At 48.2% G+C, this 19,359-nt stretch overlaps 1 protein-coding gene across 3 annotated transcripts in view; it reads left to right on the top strand.

Annotated features, from left to right (window-relative positions):
• Nucleotides 1-10,946, top strand: part of SHISA6 (shisa family member 6) — a 277,283-nt gene extending 266,337 nt beyond the window's left edge. For 2 of the 3 annotated variants that reach the window (XM_039231469.1, XM_039231468.1), the window contains 2 exons: nucleotides 8,509-8,661; nucleotides 10,396-10,946. In XM_039231469.1, coding sequence (XP_039087400.1) covers nucleotides 8,509-8,661; nucleotides 10,396-10,946 — 704 coding nt within the window. Of the gene's footprint in view, nucleotides 1-4,690; nucleotides 4,748-8,508; nucleotides 8,662-10,395 lie in introns of all 3 variants that reach the window. The other variant, XM_039231467.1, reaches the window with a different exon arrangement.
• Nucleotides 10,947-19,359: the final 8,413 nt, after the last annotated feature.

The following is a 19,359-nucleotide window of genomic DNA, read 5'->3' as shown; positions in this document are numbered from 1 at the left end:
CGAGCCCAGAAATGAGAAAGCAAAACCAAACCAAACCAAAGAAAATTAGGAGGCAGAAATGACCAAGTCCAAAAGCATAAAATAATGATTTGAAGGCCAAAAATAATAATAATAAACAAATTGATATGTATAAGGGGTAGTTCTTGGAAAGAGAATAATAATATTAATAAATGGCTGATCCAAGAAACATTAGCACAGAAAATTAAGAGTAAGAAAAGGGTTGGGGGGGCACCTGGGTGGCTCAGTCGGTTAAGCGTCTGACTTTGACCAGGTCGTGATCTCACGGTTCGTGGGTTCGAGCCCTGCACTGGGCTCTGGAGCCTGTTTCAGATTCTGTGTCTCCCTTTCTCTCTACTCCTCCCCCACTTGTGCTCTGTCTCTCTCTGTCTCAAAAATAAACTATAAAAAAAAAAAAAAGAAAGAAAAGGGTTCGGATTTCATATATAGAGGGTTATTTTTTTTTTGAGGAGTGGTATAGTGTTGAGCTAATAAAGCTAAAAATGTCCAATGGATATGTTTAAGAAAAATAGAAATTACAAGTTAAATTTAGAGTTAGAAAACTGAATTAATTTCTAAAGAAAATGTTGCCAAGCGTGAGAAGCAGTGTGAGTAATGGTTAACGTGCCAACCCATCTGGGTTTGCCATCCCAGGCTTCACCTGTTAAGCCAATTATTCAGTCTCTCCAAACCTCAGTTTCCCTAACTCTAAGCTAATGATCGTAACAACATCCATCTCCCAAATTCGTTGTTGCACAGTCAATGAAATAGTAAAGTCAGTCCTACTATGGTCCTAACAGGTTAAGTTCCTCAAAAGATACCAGAAATCTCTATTACCACATTCCTTCAAACTTCCAAAGAAGAAGCGTCCCATGTGCTATATGAACAGTTTCAGGACACACAGAAAAATGGAATGTTATTCACCTGACTTTACAAAATCATTTATCTTGATGAACAAACTTGGTATGTTAGCACAAAAAAAGACAGATTTTCTTTGTATATATATAGGAGTTAAATAAAATATATGCAAATAGAATCCAGTGTTGTAATGAAAGAATACCACCAAAATCAAATAAGAAAATTCCCAGGAAGAGATGAATGGCTCAGTGCGAGGAAATCTATCAACCCACTTTATCGCGTGGCCAGCCAATTGGCAAAATGTTGACCTAGAAAGACTGCTTTTTATTATTCGTCTAAGGAAATAAGACAGCTAAAGATCAATGTTTGAGATTGTTGATGTAACGTTATTGAACTTTTAAACAATCTAAACATACAATAAGAGGGGAATGCTTAACCGTATCTGTTAAATAAACATATTAAACATAAATATAGATATACACTGTATTCTATAGAATTACTATTATGAAACCATATAAAATATTTCAAGGAACATTTCAAAACATGAAAATGTATTTAAGGGGCATCCGGCTGACTCAATTGGTAGAGCATGTGACTCTTGATCTCAGGGTTGTGAGTTCGAGCCCCATGTTGAGTGCAGAGATTACTTAAGGGTAAAACCTCAAGGGGCGCCTGGGTGGCTCAGTCAAACATCCAACTTCGGCTCAGGTCATGATCTCACAGTTCGTGAGTTCAAGCCCTACGTTAGGCTCTGTGCTGACAGCCCTGTTTCAGATTCTGTGTCTCCTTTTCTCTCTGCCCCTCCCTTGCTCTCATTCTGTCTCTCTCAAAAATAAATAAGCATTAAAAATAAAATTAAAAATAAAAAATCTTAAAAAAAGAAACTGTATTCAAGGTATGTTGTCCATTAAGTATAAAGAAAACAGATTAAAAGTAGCATATATTGCAAGCTTACGTATATGGAAATTATCCATATTTATCTGTATGTGTCTATGTACATATGCATATGAACAGTTAGGTTTCTTCCTTTTCTTTGCTATTATAAAGATGTCACAATGAATAACCTCACACATTTGTTGTTTTGCACAAATGTGAGGATCAAATCATTGTATTTTTCTCCATTTTAAGAGTTCAAATCTGGGGCGCCTGGGTGGCTTAGTCGGTTAAGTGTCCGACTTTCGCTTAGGTCATGATCTCGCGGTTCGTGGGTTCGAGTCCCGCGTCAGGCTCTGTGCTGACTCCCAGCTCAGAGCCTGGAGCCTATTTCAGAGTCTGTATCTCCCTCTCTCTCTGACCCTCCCCTGCTCACGCTGTCTCTCTCTCTCTCCTAGAAATAAATAAAAATATTTTTTAAAAAAGAGTTCAAATCTTATTCTGTCTTGTGCAAAATGAAAAATGCACAAGGTAATTCATTGCAATGTGTGTGCGTGCGCGCGCGTGTGTGTGTGTGTGTGTGTAAACACACATAGTAATTTATAGGGGGCAGAGAAACAAAAGGAAATATAACAAAGTGTCATGGTGGTTACTTTAAGACAGTTTTAATTTTCGTCTTCATACTTTAAATTTCTTTCCTTGATGCCAATGTAGGAAAAAAATTAAATGTCAGCAAAACATTTGAAGTGAAATTCAAACAAAGGGAAGAGCATTGATCTTGTAAACAAAATATCTTAATTCAAGACATTTACCCTGCTTGCAAACTCCTCTGTAAAGAAACATTATAAAGACTGCTTCAAATAAGATATTTGAGGAGTTTTTGACAGAGTCTGGAAATTGGTAGACCAATAATATATATTCCAGTCAAAGTCATTATACAGATTGGTTTTTTAGAATATATGTTGACGTCTTTAGCACAGAGCGCAGAGCACAATTGGGGATCAGGAATTATTAACTGAACCCGAATCGATCCCCCTTTCCTCGGTGGCACCTAGACTCTGAGATGGAAGATTAAGAATGTTTCTCTGTAATTGCCACTGTCCACCATTCCACCTGGATTCTTCCGTTTGCTGTAGCTATCTCTTTGATGCCACCATACTGCCTAAAAACAAATATACCAAAAAAATAACAACAGAAAGCAAGGAGACAGGTTTGTTTTTTACCTGCCTCTGGAGGACAAGCAAAAATAGAGGGGGAAGAAATCTATCCATTATCTCCCTTCCTGGATTCTCTCCTCTTGCTTAAACCCAGGTCCAGTGTGGAATTGATTCAACCTTTGGCAAATGGTTTTTTTCCCCTGGATATAACTTAATATTCTGTCTTGGGAAGGAAGAATATCTCTATGTGAGAAAGTCTGGCTTGTTGCTCAAACCTACACCCCACTGGATAGCTGTCTGTGACTATTTAGAGTCAGGAACGATGTCATGATTCCATTGGTATGGGAAATTTTGTCTAGTAGGAGTACACAGGATGATTCGTCTTGGAAATGGCCAGGGACTAGAGCTAAGAGAAATTTGGACAAAAATATCTATTATAGGCCTGGATTTAAAGGAACAGGATTTGGGGAACTCACAGGATATGGAGGATGAAGAGAGGGAAATGGTGGACCATGAATTAAGCTTTACATTCAAGCCCATGGAACATTAGTGCCCTGGAAAGAGAGAAGCTTGACCATTGGAGGATAAAGCAATGGGATGATGAGCTCACTTGGGGACATGATGGTTTGGGCTAAGGGCAGGAATTTCAAGGCCATGTCCATAAGCAATTTAAAATCGAACCCTCCACACCAGACAGACCTCTCGAGGAGAGGTGTAATTTTGAGAACTACCAGTTTGGGTAAGAAGGTAGAGCCTTCATGAAGCACTCACTAGTATATTTAGAATACAAGAGGAAATGGGATCTGGTGAGAAAACCTTTATAGTGAGCAGCCAAAGACCATGATGACAAGGGTAGAAAGGATGGTTTCAAAGCAAAATATAAGGAAACAGATACAGCTCTTCTAGCCCCAAGAGGATGGCATGGCTGTAATCCACGGTTTAGACGAACTAGATCAAAGACTTCATGCCTCCTTTTCCCCTTGCTTTAGTTAAAATTTAATGCAAAATTATTGAAATGAAGCAGTAACACAGGGATCAAGTGTGCTTTCATGGCAAAACCACACTGTCACTGGGTTTAAGAAGACCTTATAGATTACTTTGAACTCTGGGCCTTGGCAACTGTGACTCCATTAATTTTGTGACTTGTTCAATCAATGTGGACTTTGCCATTTATAATTAATATACATGCTTTTGAAACGTTGGGCTGTGTTATTTATAGGCAGGACAGAGCCTAGAACTCAGGACTCCTGATCGCAAGCAGTGGACAGCTCACGTCAGCTTGCCCCATCTCAGGATGCACCCAGACACACGTGTATAAAGACTCAGGGCAAATCAAAGCCCCATAAAGGTGCAACCACCTTAAGTTAGAGGCATCCCCTTCCTGGCATACGATGCCCTACAACCCCCTACCCCCAAAAGGATCTACGTCCCCTGGCCAGTCCCCACCCCATGTGCGTATACGTGCCAAGTGCCCCTTAGTCCCCATCCTTCTCCTCCACCCACCTCCACCCCAACAACCTCTGTTGCTGGTCAGCCAGATCCACAGATGTGGGTGGGTCTCCATGGTGACAGAGGATACCCTGATGCAGGAGGAGAGAGACAGAAACAGCAGAGGAAGGTTCTTTGCGCCTAACACACTGCCTTCTGCCCTTCGCATTTCCAGGGCGTCAGAGGGCCCAGGCTTTTTCGGAGGACTTCCTTTGGCTCAGATTAACACCTTAGCTGTCAAGAGAGGCGCCGCTGTGTGGGAGAAACAATGGAATGCCTGAATTCTTCTTTAAAAATCTCTTTTCTATGATTTCCAGGTGATCATCAGTATAACCATCCGATTTTAAGCAGTCCTACCCAGACCCCTACACATGGTGAGAGATGGCTGTGAGCATTCCGTGTTCCATCCCCATCCCCAGTGGCTCCATCCTGACTGCTGATGCCCGTCTGGCATCAGACATACGGTCATGACTCACTGGAGCTCAGGAGATGTAAGGGGCCCACAGTGGCTCAGTCCCACTCTTAGACCATTGTCTCCTAATGTTCTGTCTCTGAAACCAGAGTGATCTCCGGCCCCGAAAGGGAAGGAAGGAGACCCTTTCCTAACCCATTCTCACGTGCACACTAGATCACTTCTTGCAGGCATAAAGTCCATATGTCCAGGGCAAAGAGTAAGCATGCTCCTTTTGCCCAAGTCTACATGTGGTACCATTTGCTAATGACATGTGACTTGGCATAACCTACATCAATCCTCCCCCAAACCAACTGAGAGCTGATAACACTCAAAACCAACCTGGGTGATCTGAGCGTTAGCCTCTTGACAGGGGAAGAAGGTGAAGGCTGTGGAGCACAGGAGTGTGGGCGTAGCGCCAGAGGTTTACAAAATCCACACGTCCTTCTTATAACACCCTCTTGATCACAACTTAACATCTGGAACTGCAGAGAAAAACTATTTTTGGTATCTGCTCAGAACTTGGTAGAACATAAGACAGCCATGTAAATTATGAACCATCAGTCATTCTGCTGTCTTTGCTCTGAAGGAGTGAAAACATCGTTAAATTTTAGTGAGAGAGAAACTCCAAACAAAGATAAATTCTGCAGCTCACTTGGCAGAGAGACTGACAACTCTCCTGTGAGATTATGCTCTGCTTCAGCATTGAGGTGTTGAGCATTATAATTAGGAAGACAGAAGTGGACTATTTTGATGTCCCCCTCTAGGGCTGGGCTCCTAGTGGAAATATGCGATGAAAGCAAGAGTTTAATAAGATGTTTCAGGTTGTAGCGACTAGGAGAAACCAGAACTGGAAGAAATTGGAGAGATCAGTTAAGAAGCAGCAGCTACCGGTGGTGATGTGGACCGTGGGAAAAGAAGAATGGGTCAGATATAAAACATTTTGTAGACAGAGCTGAGAAAACTTAGTGACGAGGTGAATACGGTTGATGAGAGTCAACTGTGAGCAAAATGGGGAGAAGAATGGGGGTTCTTATTAAGGCAATCTAACCAGTCAGGAAAGCAAGCCAGCAGGTAGAGGAGACGGAGCTGTCGATGGTGAATTTGGATCTGGACATGTAAAGCTGGAGACCATAGGGTAGTCAAGAAAAAGGATTCAGCAGGCGGCTAGAAATGCAGACATGAAGCCTGGAGGGAAGTTACAGCTGAAGATGTAAGTAAGTGATGCTATGGAAGCAGGAACAGACGCCCTGTGAGTGGGGGGCAGTCGGTGCAAGAAGGCTGAAAGAGAAAAGCAGAAGGCAGAAGCAGAGAGCCTGGGGGGATGCCCACGGTGATGAGGCAGCAGCAGGAAGAGGAGCCAGAAAAGGCTAGCGAGGAGTGCTTTGCTCACTCCTGAACTTTCTGAAAGGCTAACAGGGAGCCCGTTTTCTCCAGAGGAAGCCAACACTTCCTGGGTACAGAAAGAGAGCCATTCATCCCTCCTCTTCCTCCCTTCTTTTTCCACCCGCTGCAAGGGTCCAAGGGTAGTTGAGACCCAGTCCCTGCCCCTTGAACAGCTCACAGCCTGGGGGAGGCAGGGTTTTCTCTGCATCTCTTCATTAGAAGCTACACTTTCCCCAGGAACTGGCAGAGAGGTTATTAAGAGGGAAGGTGGCCTGTGTCGACTGGATTAACCAAAGAGCGTTAATTGGATTCCTGTTGTGGGCCATGCATTGTGAAGGCATCAGACAAATTGGAAGGCAAGGTGTCTGCTGTCAAGAATATTGCAGTCTTTGGTGATCCACAAGACCAGGTCAGGTCAAGTGATTAGGAACCACGTAGACATGAAAATGGGTGGCATTGCCTGGAAAAGCAATAGGGGCTTGAGACCAGATGTCATCGGGGGCTGAAAAGATGTGACATCGTCAGAGCCGAGAGTCTTGAGCGAAGAGATAATTTGGGCAGAGAACGAGTAAGGAAAGACACTGCAATATGAGTGAGAGAGAGCATGAGCAGGGGGCAGGGGTAATCATGGTGGAGGCCAAAGGCAAGGAAGAGCTGGCCTTGATCGGCAGCATGAGTTGGAGGACAGAGCAGGGTGGGCAGAAGCACCCAGAAATGTTGCCTTTGGAAGTGGGTGAGCTGAGCGATGCCCTCAGTGGGAGTATGATGCCAATAGGCAGAGGGGAGTTCATTCCTTCTCCAGCATCACTGAAAGTAAATAAGTAGGAGCAAGAGCCTCGGCTGTTACCCAGCTCCAGATCGCAGTACTCCCAGCTTCCTGCGCACCCCGCTTCCTGGCATCTGTCCCGATCCGTGCCAGGGAGGCTCTTTCTGTACAGCATGTTCTGATCTCTCGGGGATGTAGAGCGTCCCTCACCCCCTCACATATGTACCGAGCTGGCATGAACACCAGCTCATTGGCTGGGCTCCCTTGGCTCCATCCCCAGGGTTTAGGGGTACCAGCGAAGGCAGGAAGGAGAGAGAAGCTGGGAGTTCCCTGTAGTGAGGCTGCCCTTGGACCAAGCCTGGCAATGCTCCTCTTTGTCTCCCAGTTCAGAGATTTCCTGACTTCTATAGTTCAGCACTCTCTCTGCCAAGAGGCATGGGGAGCCACAGCCAGACCCTTCTTTGGGAGTCCCAAACCAAACAGGATAGACGGGCAATGAGAGAGCTACCTGCCCACCTCATTTTGGGGAGTGGTACCGCTGTTTCCCCAGCAGTGCCTGCTGATTTCTTGCTAAGACTCATCAAGTCAGTCAAGCACCAAGACACGCTTGCTTGCTTGCTTCCCAACTACCCCCTCACCCATACCTGCATCTCCTGTCTCCCCCTGGCCCCCGTGCTCTTCCTAACGTGGTCCTCAGAGCCCAGCTCAGCTCATCCACCTCACGCGTCGTCCACCTCATCACCCATTCATCTTCTCTTTCCTACCTTCTCCAGCTCTGTCGCCCCTGGTCTGGCATTGAACACACTCCTTTCTCTGTCTTCAGATTTTGGAATTTCAAGGCTCTATCTCCAGGGAAAGAAGGAGAAAAGGGGAATGATGTGCTAAGCATTTTGCTTACATTCTTTCTTCTAGTGGCTCAGAGATAGCCAAGGGGGGCTTTCAGGGAAGGACCTGAGGAGGAGGGAGTAGCTTTGTAGCTCACAGTGGCCTGTCGGGTACAGGGCTTGGGGAGGCCCAAGGCATAAGGGGTGACATGAGGGACGGAATGAGGGGTGGGCAGTGTGGGATGGAGTCTCAATGAACCTGGGTCCCGGACCCCGTTCTGTGGGTATGTGGACAAGACCACAGTCACCCTCCCCCATTTCAAATTGAGATTTTTTTTTCCCCCCTGAGCCTGAGAACTATTAGGGAAAGGACATAACTTTTACACCAGCGTAGATAATTTTAGGACCACCCTCAGCTCCATCAGGCTTACATTTTCATCAGACAGCACAGTGGCACACGGGGAGGAGCCTGTCATTCAAGGAAGGTTAGGCCACCAGCATGGCCAGTGACGGCAAAAACAGCACTTGTCCCCAGTCTTATAGGCAACTGGAACTGAGTATGGGGGAAACCAAGTCACCAGCACCACCCGTGTCCTAGTACAGGGGGCCAGGAAAGTAGGATGAGGAGCGAGAGATAGAGCTTGGATCCTCCCCTTCTGCCTGCTCGTTGTCCTCGCTAATGCAATGCACCCGCCCCTTCTTTTGCAGAGAAGCCAAGGATGAACAACATCCTGACGTCAGCCACGGAGCCCTATGACCTCTCCTTCTCCAGATCCTTCCAGAATTTGGCCCACCTGCCCCCATCCTATGAGTCTGCAATGAAGAGCCACCCCAGCAAGTACTCATCCCTGAAGAGGCTAAGTAAGTAGCGTTACCTCAGGGTTGGGGTCTTCCTCTGGGGCTTTTGTGACATCCTCCTGTGTTTCTCTCTCTTGCCGTACACCCGAGGGGACCGGCATGGAGTTTCAAGAATAAAGAGAAAGGTGTAGCATGGAAGAAGAGGACAGGAAGCCCCTTGTGTTTGTTCGTTATGGCCAGAATCCATCTCCCAAAGATAGAGTAGAGGCCACGGAATCCTCAGACCCATGTTCCCGTGGAAGGCAGTGCATCAACTCACGTACCAGTTTAAACTGCAAGAGAAAGCCTTTCCCCAGCCTCACCCAGCACCCACCATCTTCAAACCATGGGCCTTCCTCATGCTCCATCTTATCTTGGAGTGGAGGCTACCAGTGCCAGAGATTTTTCTGAGATCCCTCCTAGGCTTTGGAAATCAGCTCCCTCCCTAAGCCAGCCAACACTGTCTTGAGAACCCAAGACTCCCCACTCTTATGCACACACCCCATTTCATCATGGAGTTCCGTTCATCCAGTGATCCCAGCTCTGCCACTTGAGTCCAGGGAGGGTCTGGACAGGGATAGACCTAAGACCCATTAAGACCCATTACAGTGTCAACAAGGCACATAAGAGGAGAGCTCTTCTTTCCTAGCTTTCTGACCCGTAGACTTTCTGCCTCCAAGTCCTCATGGGTCTATTTTCATAACCACCCAACTGTGGGTCTGAGTCTTTACTTGATGCTATGTAATCTGCCCTTATGGAATCCATCCCCTGGATCTACATTAGTCACCTCCATGGTGAGCTTCTATGGCTAGAAGTGGGGGTCCCTGAAGATCTGAGGACTCCGTGAATGGCAGGGAAGAGGGAGGCAGAATCTACCCATCCGTGACTCTCTGGGAAAACCGGGGAGCAGTCAGAATTGCCAAATTCTGCAAAGGTTTCGAAAACTACAGGAAACCTTGTTCCTGAAATTTGGGGCAAAGCAGGCTTGTGCGTGTGGGTAAATGTAAGGGTGTAGCAATCCTTGTGAGCATGGGAGGACCTCCTGGATGGAGAGGAGGGTGGAGTGTTGAATGAGCTCCACATATAGGATGGTTCTGGCCATGTTGTGGGCCCACGCGACGTGGGTGTAGGCTTGATTCTGTGCGTACACGGGTGTAGGCTTGATTCTGGAACTACAGGCGGGTGTTGGTTTCCTATGCACTGGCTGTTACTCCAGGGGAGGTGTTACTATGTTCCTAAGTTACCAGCTAAGCGTTTTCACAAGTGCCTCTTGGTTGGAGCACCTTACACTTTATTGTAGCGAGAGTCTGGTCCTGCAACCCAGCTTCCCTAGAAAGAGGCTCTGAACCTCATCAGAAGGCCACCAACTGCCCCCCCTTCCCCCCACGTTTCAGCAAGACCCAGTCTATTTCGGGACCACCAGGTGGTCGAAGCAGGATTTCAGGGGCTTGGCTGTGCCATCAGCTCTGCCTTGAGCTCCCTAGGGACCTTGAGGAAGCCCCTCCACCCTTGGTGACTCAAGGTGGTCCTGGACCAGAGGCATCAGCACCGCCTGGGAGTTGGTTAGAGACAGACTCTCAGGTCCACCCCAGGCCAGGAGGTCCGAATCCGAATCTGCACTTAACAAGACCCCTGGGGAGTGGTTTGCACGCCACCTGTCTGGGCTGCCGGGCCCTAGTTCAGGTCCCAGCTGTGCTGTCTGTCACACTGTCACCCCAGCTGACTGCTCTCGCCCGCTCTCTCCGTCTCTCTCCCCAGCTGACAAGGAAGCTGACGAGTATTACATGCGGAGGCGGCATCTGCCTGACCTGGCCGCCCGCGGCACCCTACCCCTCAATGTCATCCAGATGTCCCAACAGAAGCCCTTACCGCGGGAGCGGCCCCGCCGGCCCATCCGGGCCATGTCCCAGGACAGGGTTCTGTCGCCGGAGCGGGGCCTGCCGGATGACTTCGGCCTGCCCTATGACCGAATTCTGTCCGACGAGCAGCTGCTCTCCACCGAGCGCCTGCACTCCCAGGATCCGCTGCTGTCCCCGGAGCGGACGGCCTTCCCCGAGCAGTCCCTGTCGCGGGCCATCTCGCACACGGACGTCTTTGTGTCCACGCCCGTGCTGGACCGCTACCGCATGACCAAGATGCACTCCCATCCCAGTGCCTCCAGTAACTCCTATGCCACCCTGGGCCAGAGCCAGACGGCCGCCAAGCGCCAGGCCTTCGCCTCCCGCAGACACAACACTGTGGAGCAGCTGCACTACATCCCGGGCCACCACACCTGCTACACGGCCAGCAAGACGGAAGTGACCGTGTGACTGGCGGTTCGGGGCCGGGCGGGGAGGGGGCAGGCAGGGCCTGGAGCAGAGCCCCTAGCCCCGCGCAGGGGGACCCCCTGCCTTGTCCCGTCTGTAGGAGGTGAGGGCGGGCACCTCTGCCCAGAAAGCCATACTCCGGGAGACACGGCCTGGTGGCCTGGATCTAGGTCTAGAGCGATCTCTCTCACTAGGCCCCAGCCCCGCCCTGCCCCACCCCTACCACTAAGTCCCTTTCAGCCCCATGTCCCTCTCCCCCCTCCCGGGGGCTCAGCTGCAGGCTCTGTCAGCCAAGAGCCCCTGGCCTGACCTTGGTCCGAAGCCCCCCTGGGTTTGGACTGGCCAGCAGGTGCAGTCAACGGGCTGACCGAATAGGCTACTTGGTCTCATTCACTTACCTACAACCGCGTCACAGAAATCTAGTGCCTACAAACTGCCTGCTCGCTCTCTCAGAGCCGGGGAGCTGCTGTGTCCATAAGCACAATAACGTTCTCTTCTGCCTGCTGGAAGTCTCTGGTCCCCACTGAGTGGCCCTTCCCCCTGCCCGGCGCCCCTCCCCCAAGCCCCGGGAGAGGGAGGGGTTCCCTTTCTTCAGCTGCCTCCCCGTTGTTGAGAACCCCCCACCCCACCCAGTTCTAGCTGGCTGCCCCACCTGCGGACACCCTCCCCCCATCGACCCCCTCCCCCGGCTCTAGGCGTTTGGCCCCTGAGCCGTCTGGGGCTTTCCTGTAGCCCACCCAGAGGAAAGTCACAGTGGGGTACAGGGACTTTGGGGGTGGCCTCGCCAGCAACCTATCTCCGCACTTCCTCTAGGCCTCTAGTCTGAACTATGACCCGACGCTCAGGCCTGCCTTCCCTTCCTTTGCTCTGCTCCCCAGAGGCCTCTGCCGTGGCCAGAGAGCAGAAGGCGGGGAGAGCCACTGTGATGCCCTGGGCCTCAGGGGTTCGCCATTCCCATCTGCCGGGGCTCTGCCCGTCTCCCACCGTGCAGGCTGAGGCTGAGACTTCCAGAGAGGGTGGCTTGGCCCCCAGTCGAGGAGGACCCCAGGCAGTGGTCTTGAACCATGCCCACCCCTCTCTCCCCACCGCTGCCCGCCTGCCCGGCCCCTTCTCTGTTCACTGCTCCTTCTCCCTGCCTCCTCCTCGCTCCCCCTGCCCTTCCGTTACTCTCTCTTGGCTGCTGCTGCTTCAGACCAGTGCCTCTTCTGCATCAAAGCAACAGAGACCCGTCGGCGAATGCAGATAATGGTACTCCAGGCTATGGGTCTGGGGGTTACCTGGGCAGCTCCCCACCGCTCCCCTGCAGGGGGCACTCGGGCACCAGGCAGATCCATGCCTTCAGTTCTATTGGGGGGGGGGGGCTGGCCCCTGCCAGCCCATCTCAGCCCCTTCTCTGCCTCCAACGTGGGCAGTGGGCAGGGTGTACCAGCCTCCCGGAGAGTGAATAGTGAACTAAGCGGCATCCAACTCCCTAAGACCAGAGCCTGGGGGGAGAGAAGGGGCTCCCCCATTCTCAGGGCCAGGGCACTTCCTTGGGCTGGGGCACGGGGAATCAGCCCCAGACTGGTGGGTAAAGGTATGATTCAAAAATATACGACTGTCGCCACACTCAGACTCCAAAAACAATGACCTTAAACTGGGATTTTGGGTTCCCCCAGTTCTGCATACAACATGGATGGTCCTTTAAAATGGGGGTCTGGCAAGAAGAACCCCCCCAGTGTCAGCCCTTGGAATTTTTAATCTCACCATGTCTACAATCCACAGAAAACTCAACTGACTGAGTCCTCTTACTTATTTCAAGAATTCCAAAGCTCTTGTCTCCTCCTCAAGGCTCATCATAAGGGGATCCAGGCTGGAGGTGGTGAACACAGCTCTCGGCGTCCCCACTGGGATAGCATCACCGAGACTGTGAGGCTGTGAGGACAGGGATCGCTCTCTGCTTTCCTCCCCTACAAACACATAAACCTTCTCAAGGGGCTGGTCCCCAAGGTTTCATGAGAGTTTGTTCCAGAAGGCAAGGCTAAGAGGGCTAGGGGGAGGAAACCAATCTAAATGGAGTAGTTGGCCACTCCCAGAGACGGAGGTGTGTCTCTCACGGCTGGTCCCCCTGAACCCACTGTCCTCTAATCCAGCCTCCCCTCAAAGGCTGCCTGCCGGTGCAGAGGGGAAAGGGTGAAAATCCCCTCCCCAGGTGTCTGCACACATACACACGCCGAACCAGAAACCTGATCTCATCCTGGGTCAGAAGCATCTTGGCACCGAGTTCTGCAGCCGTAGCACGATGCTTCTCCCCTGCCCTGTCTGTCTGTCTGTCTGTCTCAGGGGTTGTTTGATAGGTTGATTCCAAAGCACTTCTCATCCCAGCCTTATCGCTGTCCGGTTTAAAACCTCTGGTGTCAGTCAGATCAGAACATTCTACCTAACGCTTACTTTGTTGAAATGATTCTTCTGCTTCACACTTGGGTCAGGAAGGAAGGGAGGAAGGAAATAAAGAAGGAAGGAAGGAGCAGAGGGAGGAAGGAAGAAAAGAAAGGAGGGATGGATGGAGAGAGGGAGGGAGGGAGGAAGAAAGAAGAAAGAGAGAGGTCTACAAACTTGCTCCAATTCAGTCCCTCATTTAAAAAATCCACAAAATTATGGCTCGACTGGGATACAGAAATATCTCATTTATTCAACTGCCCCATCCACATTTGCAGAACAAGCAGAGCCACGTGACCAGACACGTTCATGTATCGGGTAAGAGAAGGTTCTGGGCTGGAACCGAGATATCATGACTTCCAGCCCTACAGGCTGGTGGCCGCTAGCATGCATAGAAGGGCCATCCATCCCATGGTGAAAGCCCTCCTTTCCCAGCAAGGGCAGCTCAGAGCCCTGAACTTCCTTCTGCTTGTTTTGTCCTTTGTGTGTGTGTGTGTCCATTGCTCTGATGGGAATGGATGGAGCTCTCTCCTGTCCTGAAGGGTCTCACAGGTCCCCTTGGTCTTTGATGGCAGTGAAGCTCTCGCCATCCCTCATGCCCTTCCCTCATGCGTAAGTTCATAAGTCACAAAGGCTTTCCCAGAAATTCCTTGATCCGCCTGACTGGAGTACCACCCTTGGGGTTCCCTGGTGTCTTGGGTGAAAGTTCCAGACTTTCCCCTTAACTCAAACTTCTTCCCTCTTTCCACTCTCACACCTGGAAACTCCTGTTTTAACCTCAGTCTTCTATGCCCGTTTTAGTCTTTCCCTCTCATCTCCCTGGCCCTGCCCTCTTCCTCCATCTACCTCCCTCCATCCCTAATTTGTTTACCTCCATTCTGCTATACTCTAAGTTCTAAAACTTAGGGCCCTCAGTGAAAACAAGCAAAGAATGACACATTCTTCAAGACTTCTGTTGGCCTCGTTGGTTTATCCTTCACCTCCTGCGCTTACAAGATGGTTCCCCAGGCCATGCAGCCAAGGGCTCTTTCTCTCTGATCTTCGGGAGGTTAGAGAGAGAAGCTGGCCTGTCAGGGACATCGTGGTTTGAAGGTCAGCCTTGGTTTCTGCAGCTGGCATTTCCCTGAAGCTCCTGCCCAGCCTGCCCTGAGCCCAGAGGCTCCTTCTCTGGCCAAAGATTCATATCCTTGGTGGCTCTTGGCCACTCTGCCACCTTGCTTACATCTGTCCTGCTTATATGTGTCACGGATTTCACCCCTTCCCTCAAAAGACGGGAGAGTCTCATGGCCTTCCAAGCATGGAGAAATCTCCATTACCAGTAACCCTGCCACCAAACAATCCATCTTTCTTCAGAGATACTTGGCCACCGGCCTTCCATCCTCAGATCCCATCCACTGGCAAGTGTGGGCTTGACCCAAGGTCATCTGAAGGGGCTGCTGGTGACCTGGACCCTAGACATCCACTTGCTCTGAGAAGAGTTGACGTCTTATCTTACCTCCCATAGACATTCCTTCCACCACCCTTCCTGAACCTGGGACGTTTCACTCTGGAGTATTTTCAAGGAAGCTTGTTGTGTTTTAATGAAGTATTTTCCAGGGTTCAAATGTTATTTTTTATAAATGCAGCATTTTAATGAGAGACTCAGTATGAAAGCTAGGTCTTCCTGGGCTCTGTATTTAATTTCAGAAGGCAGCATACTACAGGAGGGAAAAAGCACAGGGCTGAGGCTCTTGGGGACATGCCTTTGTCTCCATCTTGCCATGTGATTGAGGACGAGTCACATTCCCTCTCAGTGCCTCAGTTTCCCAGCTGTAGAAAGAGGGGCTTTGACTTAGTGAGCTTTGAAGTTTCATCCAACTTTAACATCCTAGGGCCTTCATTCCGTATTCTCACCCCCTCCTTTCTTCACATTCCTCCCCACCGCAAATGAGCTGCACACATACCATTACACCTGCCCCATGGTGATGTCCTCAGATGCCCTGGGTATCCACTAGACCCCTCGCTAGAGTCTAAGGTGGGCTCCGTATTTTGGGCCACCCAGAGATGCTCATATCTGCAGGCGTAAGGCCCTACCCATTCAACAGGTTACCAACAGTGTTCACAGAAGCCCTCTCATATAGACACATCTAAATCATCCAGGGTATCTGTGTCACTGGGGAATTCTGAATTTGAAGTGTTCATTTTGATGTGGTCCTTGAAGCTGGAGGGAGGCGGTTATTACTTCAGAGAGAGGACAGGCTGGAGCAGAAAGGTCCCGAGGGTGCCCCACCGGGGTGTAAAGTTTGTATTTGGTGACAGCTTGGAAATGCATTTCAAGCCACAAAGGAGAACACACAGCAAAAAGGTCCGTGTTGAAATGGGCGTTGTTATATCTCACTCCAGACCTGTGTCCTGAAGACGGAGTCTGGTCACTGGGCTCCTTTCTCACTGGAGGGGGGGGGGCATCACCCCCTGGGCTGCTAGGAGGTGGGCGCTCACCCCAGGCTAGTACCTTTCCAGCCCCTCCTCGTGAGACTAACATCCTCCTGGTGAAAGCTTGTGAAGCAAGAACTGATAGTGCAAGTCCGCATCATCAAACCCATCTTGTAAATCGGCAAACCCATCAACCTTCCATCAGTAAAAGAAATGACATTGTCTGTTTCCTTAGCACCTTCCCTCCTGAGGGAGGGGAAGACCCCCGCCCTCAAGGCTGTCCACTCCTGCTGTGCCCTGGAATGCCACTCCATGAGAGGACTTGTTCATTCGCTTCATAGTGGCATCTATTCCTTTAGTTCTGTAACTCAACTAGACATTTTGTAGTAAAGAATTCTTGAAATTCTCTAATAAAAAGCAATTCTTACTGTAATATTTTTAGTTTGGGGACACAATTTCCTAAGGTGGGGGGGATTAATGAACATTTATATGCATTAGCCCAATTTACGGATTCCGTGTTTATTATATGGTAGTACTGATGAAAAGTACCTTTCTATCTGTACCCTTACAGTTTCTCCGTTCCTCGTAAGGAAGCTTCCTGAGAGCAGTGCCCATGCACCTGCTATTTCTGTACAGATCTTAGCATTCCACTTACTCGTCAAAGCACATTCTATATGTACTGTAAACAGGTATCCCTTTAGTAAGATTTAGTCTTAAGGATTTTTTCCACTTTTGTCAGTAACAGATATTTATGGATTAAAAAAAATAATAAAGCCGTTTCAACATAACCTGTGTCTCTTAAAATAGCCAACATGCTTGTTTTTACATACAGCCGTAACGCAAGGTAATTAAAAACCACAAAGAAGGGGTGCCTGCGCGACTCAGTCTATTAAGCGGTCGACTCTTGATTTCGGCTCAGGTCATGATCTCATGGTTTGTGAGTTCGAGCCCCGTGTCAGGCTCTGCCCTCACTGCTCACAGCCTGCTTTGGATCCTCTGTCTCTCTCTTTCTGGCCGTCTCCCGCTCGCACTCTCTCTCAAAAATAAACATTAAATTTTTTTTTAATCACAAAGGAATGCAGAGCCCTGGATATGGGGGTAGAAGTAAGGGTTGACTGCATAGAGGATGTAGGGAACTGCCTTAGGGTGAAGCCCACAACTGTATGAATGTACTAGACATCATCTCACTGTATAATTACAAGGGGTGGATTATACGATCTTCAAATTTGGCCTTAAAAATGCTTTTAAAAACAGTGAACCAAAGGAATGCAGGGAGGGAGGCTTAGGACAATGTCAGTGGACAAGGTGTACTAATTCAAAGCAAAGTTAGTGACTCTGTAGCCATGTTCATTGACGCTGGCGCTATTGTTCTTAGACATGAGGTCTTACAGTTTGGTTTTACAGTTAATTCTTGTAGTTATCATAGGTGGTTAGAGTGTCCGTGGTTAAATATCCATGGCAATTAAACTGGACAATCCAGCTGCACCATGTAAACTGATTTAGATTTGGAGTCTTACTCAAGACCCTCTTTCTCTGGACCCATTTTTTATATTATTTTCTTTGGCACGTTCACTGTTGCTGCTAAGGTCATCTGTTGTTCTGTGTTTCTGAGCTTTCACCATAACCTAGATACAGGTGGGCTCAAGTTCAACAAACGAAGTGCTGCCAAATAGGACATGGTCTTTGGCCAACGTCACCAACACCAGGCTTCCTAGAATCTACAATGAATTATGCTCTGTTACCAACTGCCTGACTCCTATGCAACTAAAACCCTTCTCATTGGGTGTTTTGAGCCTACATTTTAAAACCCCTTTAAAGGCACCTGGGTGGCTCAGTCAGTTAAGCGTCTCACGTGGGCTCAGGTCATGATCTCCCAGTTCATCAGTTTGGGCCCCGCTTCAGATCATCTGTCTCCCTCTCTCTCTGCCCCTCCCCTGCTTGCTCACTCTCTCTCCCTCTAAAAATAAATAAACCTCAAAGAAATAATATAAATAGCTATATTATTTTTTTAATTCCCTTTATTATCTCCTGCCAATGGCATTCCACACTTAAAACGAAGTTACAAACCTGTCTACTAGTTAATAACACATAACCATACATATTCTGAAATGTATTTTGCTCACTATAATAATCACTACTATAATGCATTGCTCCTAAGTCACAATGTCTCTATGATGACCACAGCAAATACATACACACACATATAGAAAAGCTTCGCTAATCTGTATTCATTATTGAAAGGAAACCCAGTGCCGCCTGGGTGGCTCAGTCAGTTGAGTGTCTGACTTGGCTCAGCTGAGTGTCTGACTTGGCTCAGCTCATGATCTCACAGTTCGTGGGTTCGAGCCCTGTGTCAGGCTCTGTGCTGACAGCTAGCTCAGAGCCCGGAGGCTGTTTCACATCCTGTATCTCCCTCTCTCTCTGACCCTCCCCTGCTCACACTGTCCCTCTCTCTCTCTCTCTCAGAAATAAACAAAAACAACATTTGAAAATTTAAAAAAAGAAAGGAAACTCAAGGGAAAACAAAATTCTGAATTGGAGAATTTTTTTAGAGAAGTATAATTTAATTACAATGCTTACACATGTGTATAATGACTAAATTAGACCAGCATCATGTTCCCTAAGAGAAAAATCTCAGGAGAATTCTGTATTATTGAACAGGTAAGAATAATGTGTAATTAATATAAAAACGGTCGAGAGGTATGGGTCAGAGAGTCCTAGGTATGCTTTAAATGGTATTTCTAAAATACTTTAAAACTATCTTCCCTTAAATAGGTTAAATATCCCTCTTTAAATATCACTAACACCGGGGGCGCCTGGGTGAATAGGTGGGTTGAGCGTTGGACTCCATTTTGGCTCAGGTCATTATCTCGTGGTTTGTGGGATTAAGCCCCATGTCAGGCTCAACGCTCGGCGTGGAGTCTGCTTGGGATTCTCTCTCTCTTAAAATAAATAAACAATAGAAATAAATAAATACATAACAAATGAATGAATGAATGAATAAATAAATAAATAAATAAAATATCAGTAACTTTAATAATTTGTTCAACATTTTCTCTGATTCTCCAAGGTAAACCTCAATTTAGCCCATCCCAGGTGTCACTAATTTTGAATAAATGAGGTCCTACTATGTCATCATCAAGCCAAAGCCAGGGACGACTCATGTTGGGAACGCAGGAATGCCAAGAGTCTCCAATGGCTTTTCACCTCCATGTCACTTTGGACACTGATCCTTCTTGTCTCTGGTTGAGCATGAAAGGGAAGCTTGAAACCTTTAGGAAGGAGCAAGAAGGATTTTCTTCAAGATTCTAACAAGAAAGTTAAGGACACTCACTAGGCTGCAGTGTGTCAGGAGTAGACAAATCAGAAGGAGCAGAGGCTAGGAATGAGTGCTTTGAAAGTTCCAGAAGATGGAAACCAACCTGACAATAAACTATTAGAAAAAAAATCACACACACACAAAAAGAAAGTTCCAGAAGGAGGGATCTGTAACTTGTGCACCATGGATGTTTCTGGGCCTTGGGTGTCCTCGTCCTATGTGGGAATATTAGACTCCGAGGTCCTTGTCATGTCTGAAAGACTTGAT

Source organism: Hyaena hyaena, unplaced genomic scaffold (genome assembly GCF_003009895.1).
Source record: "Hyaena hyaena isolate Hyena2069 unplaced genomic scaffold, ASM300989v1 scaffold_58, whole genome shotgun sequence".
In the NCBI taxonomy this organism is placed as follows: Eukaryota; Metazoa; Chordata; class Mammalia; order Carnivora; family Hyaenidae; genus Hyaena; species Hyaena hyaena.
This window is presented reverse-complemented; position numbering and strand designations above follow the sequence as displayed.